Source organism: Polistes canadensis, unplaced genomic scaffold (assembly GCF_001313835.1).
Source record: "Polistes canadensis isolate GaletaPanama2010 unplaced genomic scaffold, ASM131383v1 scaffold_298, whole genome shotgun sequence".
Classification (NCBI taxonomy): domain Eukaryota; kingdom Metazoa; phylum Arthropoda; class Insecta; order Hymenoptera; family Vespidae; genus Polistes; species Polistes canadensis.
The window spans coordinates 1-5,520 of record NW_014569845.1 but is presented as its reverse complement, the minus strand read 5'-3'; the positions used below and the strand labels follow the sequence as shown (position 1 = coordinate 5,520).

Genomic DNA, 5,520 nt, shown 5'->3' with positions numbered 1-5,520 from the left:
AAAAGATTAATTACATATTTTTTATTTATAGTGATATCTTCAAGTTAAATAAACTTATAACCAATTTCCAAGAAATTTTGAACAATATATTTTTACCTTTATTTGAAGTTACTAATGACCCTAATTCGCATCCTGAATTACACAAATTTTTACAATACGTAAGTAATACTACTTTGATTTATTTGAAAATATATTCACTTATTATTCTATTACTTATTCAATATTTATTCATACAATAGGTGATAGGATTTGATTCCGTTGATGACGAAAGTAAACCCGAAAATCCATTATTTGATAAAGATGTTTGTCCTCCAGCTGAGTGGGATGATATTGAAAATCCACCATATGGTTACTATCAATATTATACATATGCAAATATGACCGTATTAAATCACTTCAGAGCGTAAGTTAAATTGTTAATAAAAAAGAAAAGTTGAAAAAAAGATTTGTGAATGTTATTATGATTTATTTCATAGTGAACAAGGTTTCAATACTTTTGTTCTTCGCCCTCATTGCGGAGAGGCTGGACCGATTCAACATCTTGTTTGTGGTTACATGATGGCAGAAAATATTTCTCATGGACTTTTGCTAAGAAAAGTTCCTGTACTCCAATATTTGTATTATTTGGCACAAATTGGCATTGCTATGTCTCCGTTAAGTAACAATTCTCTTTTCTTAAATTATCATCGTAATCCTCTACCCGAATATCTTGCCAGAGGATTGTGCGTAAGTCTTTCAACGGATGATCCTTTACAATTCCACTTCACAAAAGTAAGAAAAAGAAAAAGTCATATATTATAGTTTATATTACGACAAACGTTTCTTTAAAAATTTTGATTCGTTTATAGGAACCTTTGATGGAAGAGTATAGTATTGCTGCACAAGTATGGAAGCTCAGTTCATGCGATATGTGCGAACTAGCTCGTAATTCAGTTCTTATGAGTGGTTTCCCACACAAGGTTTGTTGTTGTATTTATCTAATAGATTTTTATATTTTATATTTTGTATATATTATATTAAATAATTTTAATCCAAATATTTTATAGAGTAAACAATACTGGCTTGGTCCAAATTATACAAAAGAAGGTGTTGCCGGTAATGATATCACTAGGACCAATGTACCGGATATACGAGTGGCTTATAGATATGAAACTTTGGTCGATGAATTATGCAACATTTGCAAAGTCGTAGAAAAACCGGAATCTATACTATTTTAAACTTTGGTTTAACTTTGCAAGATCTATTATATTAGAGTACAACGATATTTTCTTTGAAATGAGTCATCTCAAATATGGACAAAAAATTTATAATGGAACAGATAAGTTTCTTATTTCTCTAATGAAATAAATTAATTTGATTTATCTTACAATTTTTACTAAGCATTTCTGTATGATATATATATATATTTTAAATAAGTAGACTATCTCTTTCATATGGAAGATCCTAAATTAATATTAAACAAATGTTTCTCGTTAATTATATATATTTCTTAATACAATCAAAAAAAGATCTAACTGTATTATATTTCTCAAAGTATATGTTAAACTGAAATCTGACAATACCTTTTATATATACATTTTGGTATCGAATATTATATTTTTATTTACTATGCATATTTCCATGGTTACGCGCGCGCGCGCGTATAAGTGTGAACAAAAACTAACTATTAATAATCTTATATAGAAGTGTCTTTTGCAATATCTTCGAAGTTCTTATTCAACGACAAAGAACAAAAGTAAATGGCAGAAGCGAAATCTTAAATCTGCGTGTGTTGACCAATTGAAAAAAAATTACTTATTGTTAGTTAGAAATACTCCTTATTTTATTTAAATATCGATTAGTTTATTAGAGTTTGATAACTATACAAAAAAAAAATTTATATATATATTAAATATATATACATTAAAAAAAATATATTTTTTTTTTTTACAATTTAGCCACATCTAATAGTAGTGTTCTTATTCTTTTCTTTTTTTAAATACTTGTTCAATTTAAGCTTTTAGTTTCTTATATTTTTATACGTTTATATAATAATTATGTATAAAGTATAATTAACACATTAAACGCCAAACAGCCTGGATGGAAAGTCTAAGGCCAGTTCATAGAAAGATCAGTGTTACGTTTAACGTGTTAACTATGATTTTCGTATGCAACAAATTATTTCATTTTGGCATATACCTATATATATATATATATATCTATATTTATATACACATTATATATGATTATTATTATTATTATTAATTTAACAAACTTATCCAAGGATTAACTGTTCATTATTAAATATTATGTATGTGTATATATCAAATTACAATTATCATTAAATTTGGTCAAATTTATTAAATCTTATCTATTTTTCAATTCATTTTTATGGTAAAAGTTTATCAAAAATTGTTTTATTGATAAGCCTACATTTATATATAGATATATAGTAATGCGACATTTAATTATTATAATGTATCTAAGTAGATAATCTTTATGCGAATATTTTTTTGTAGAGAAAGACAGAAATATATAATATACATATATATACAGGATGTCTGAACTTTCTCCAACTAAACGGTATCAAATCCTTAAACGTAGCTATGTTTATATAACATTTTTTTCTTATTTTTGTGCATAAAATACGCTGATATCGTTTGGCTGAAAAATTCTTAGACATCCTGTATATATATTATATATTATATATATATATAATATTATAATTTCTTCATTAAAATATCAATTATTAAAATAAGAAGCTTTCTTTACTAGTAATACAGCTTTAATTCAATTATTTCCAAAACCTCATTTAAATAAAAAGAAAAACAAATTTGAGACTATATATACTTATTGTACTTTTGCTTTTTTCGTAGTATTATATTGCAGACTTTGAGAGATTTTCGATACAACCTCTGTAAATATTATTGTACCCGTAAAGACTAGAAATGTACCGATCCAATGATATAAAGTAAATGGATTCTTGAAATAAATGATAGAGAAAATCAATGAAAAGAATTTTCTTAAAGTTATTACCAGTGTTACAGTAAGAGATGTGCATTCTGTAGTTAAAACAAACACAGAACTTATACACAGATATCTGTAATATATAAGTTAGGAAAAATATATATGTTATATATGTATTCTAGGTACGATATTATGATAAATTAAATAGTTAATCATAATAAATACAAAATGTTGTAAGGATACTGCGTAAGAACGTTTCCAATTAAATAAACAACTACTTTAGGCATCGATAAATTAATCACAGGTATAATCAACGACTCTGATGCCATTGCCAAAACAAAATGGTCATAAATGTTAAACGTCAGCGGTAAAAAAAATGGAAACGATAGTAAATGCTGAAATTGATCATATAAATATCTTTTCGATTAATGAGTCTTTGATAAATATTAACTCAATATAAATATACCCATTTATATTGCCTATATATATTATATATAATTATAAAATTTCGTACCGTATAATATAAAGCTTCTCTTGCATTTTTCCCATATCGTTCATGTAAAACCTCTTGATAGATACCCATTCTAGCAGAAACAAATAATGCAATAGTTAATAATGTAATACCTAACATCCACCAAAAGAGATCATCCCATGGTGTAGTTGGAACGTGTTCAACGTTCTTAGCTTGCAATGACTTAATGTCTTTGCTGCTGATAATAGTGCATATTGCAATTCCAAAGGTAATCATGAAAACAGATAAATATTTACTAAATGAGTAATGTTTCTTTAATATTATGATACCCATTATCATGTTAGCTATTAGAGAACCCTAAAAAATTATAAAATAATACAATTGATACTCTGCTAATAAAATACACCCAATATTGTTTACTCACAGCTCTAAAAATCATATGAAGTGGCATCGGTATATTAAAATCAAATGCATAATTGTTACAAACATTGGTAATAAAAAACATTGCTACTAATATAAGGTAATCTTTTATACCGATGTTTGGTTTTACAGTTCCGCATTTGGAAGTAAATAAAAATCCTTCTAAAGATATAAAGAAAAATTGTGAAAATGTTATTAGATTTCCACTACCAGGATCTTCTCTGTAAATGAAATATCAAATATACAAAATAGTAAATATTTTTTTACATGGAGATATTAAATAAATAATATGAAAAGTGAATATATATATGTACTAACTTAACAAGAAGTTCCAAAAAGACCACATTGGTGCAGCATCCCAAAAAAACACAAAATATTGCAATAGCCGCACGCATTTTAAATATTAATTGAAATTGTTTTCTTTAACACTTAACCTAACAACCACTTCGAGCAACGTGCCACGAAATATGTAAAATAGATTGTGAGTAACATAAGGAATACAATCGTTGCCTTATTCAAGGTATTACTGATAAATTTCTATTCATGATAATTTATTTTATTACGTAAGCTATTCATACGTTACGTCAAAAAAATAACATGACACCATGTATAAAATAATGAACTTTGTATACCGGTAATACAATCAACCAATTCATACTCATTATCAATCAATTATTTTCTTATTTCTTATTTCCTTTATTCTTATTTTCTAATTAATTCAATTTATACTAAACATATTTTTATTTATTTTGATTATTATTATATATTTAAGTTATGTACAAAAAAAAATTAATACCGTAAATAATATTATTTATATTGTAATACATGTTATATTTTAGATTAAGTGAAATATCTTTGGGATGAAAATAATAAATTATATATATAATGATTTAGAAAGATATACGACTAATCAATGCTTTTCTGTAACATAATATAAAACTGTAAGCCGCATCAAAGAATACAGAAATACATATAAGCTCACAAGTGCCCTTTTTTATCTACCCAGATTCATTTTACTTACTACCGAGACCACCAGTGGACGATAATAGATACTTAACGCGATGATGGTACAATACTATCAAAGAAAACGATATTCTATGATAATATATATAGTATAGTTACACATTGTAATATAGAATTTTATATAATTATATTTAATTTTTAATGTATAAACATGTGTGTGCCTTCAGAAATGCATTTATTTTAAAAAATATTCATGGCGTTCAAACAAAAAAAAATCTCAAAGGTTTGGTTGTTAAATCCTACGACGATCACCTGTAACAAAAAGAAAACTATATTAATCATACAATCAAAAATGAAACAATAGCCTGACATAGCAATCGTCCAATTTGCAGATGCACTTTTTGCAAATTTCTACTTATTTACCGTGGCAATAAAATTAAATTTAAACACGTGATTTTACATTTACATAAAATAAAAATAAAGAAATAGGAAAAGTAAAAATACTAAGTTACTAAAAAAAATAATATCTAATAATTATTATGAAATACTTTTAAATTGCATTTTACGAAAAAGAAAAATTGCAAATTTAATAAAATACGATTACAGTGAAAAATCTTAAAGACAAAACAAGAAAATAGAAATTACTGTAATATTTACTGAACGTTATTCAAGCTTGAAAATTTAATAATACGAAAATTTTAATATTTTTGACTCTAACT

At 25.4% G+C, this 5,520-nt stretch overlaps 2 protein-coding genes across 2 annotated transcripts in view; one reads left to right on the top strand and one right to left on the bottom strand.

Annotated features, from left to right (window-relative positions):
* The window catches only part of LOC106791338 (AMP deaminase 2), a 19,019-nt gene extending 17,085 nt beyond the window's left edge, over positions 1-1,934 (top strand). Inside the window, exons 8-12 of the mRNA XM_014756908.1 lie at positions 22-158; positions 240-403; positions 477-771; positions 849-959; positions 1,047-1,934. Of these exons, the coding sequence (XP_014612394.1) occupies positions 22-158; positions 240-403; positions 477-771; positions 849-959; positions 1,047-1,217 (878 nt within the window). The 3' untranslated portion in view covers positions 1,218-1,934. The remainder of the gene's footprint in view (positions 1-21; positions 159-239; positions 404-476; positions 772-848; positions 960-1,046) is intronic.
* A 545-nt stretch (positions 1,935-2,479) lies between these two features.
* LOC106791343 (UDP-xylose and UDP-N-acetylglucosamine transporter-like) lies at positions 2,480-4,541 on the bottom strand. The gene is made up of 5 exons (XM_014756915.1): positions 4,157-4,541; positions 3,843-4,059; positions 3,461-3,775; positions 3,190-3,341; positions 2,480-3,079 (listed from the first exon to the last, which is right to left on the bottom strand). The coding sequence occupies exons 1-5, from the start codon at positions 4,231-4,233 to the stop codon at positions 2,830-2,832; spliced, it is 1,011 nt and encodes a 336-aa protein (XP_014612401.1). The 5' UTR covers positions 4,234-4,541; the 3' UTR covers positions 2,480-2,829.
* Positions 4,542-5,520: the final 979 nt, after the last annotated feature.

Coding starts and splice junctions, on each gene's coding strand:
- LOC106791343 (XM_014756915.1), bottom strand. CDS start 4,233: ATGCGTGCGGCTATTGCAATATTTTGTGTTTTTTTGGGATGCTGCACC. Junction 3,776..3,842: donor TTCATATGATTTTTAGAGCT/GTGAGTAAACAA, acceptor ATAATTTTTTAG/GGTTCTCTAATAGCTAACAT. Junction 3,080..3,189: donor ATTGGAAACGTTCTTACGCA/GTATCCTTACAA, acceptor TATATATTACAG/ATATCTGTGTATAAGTTCTG.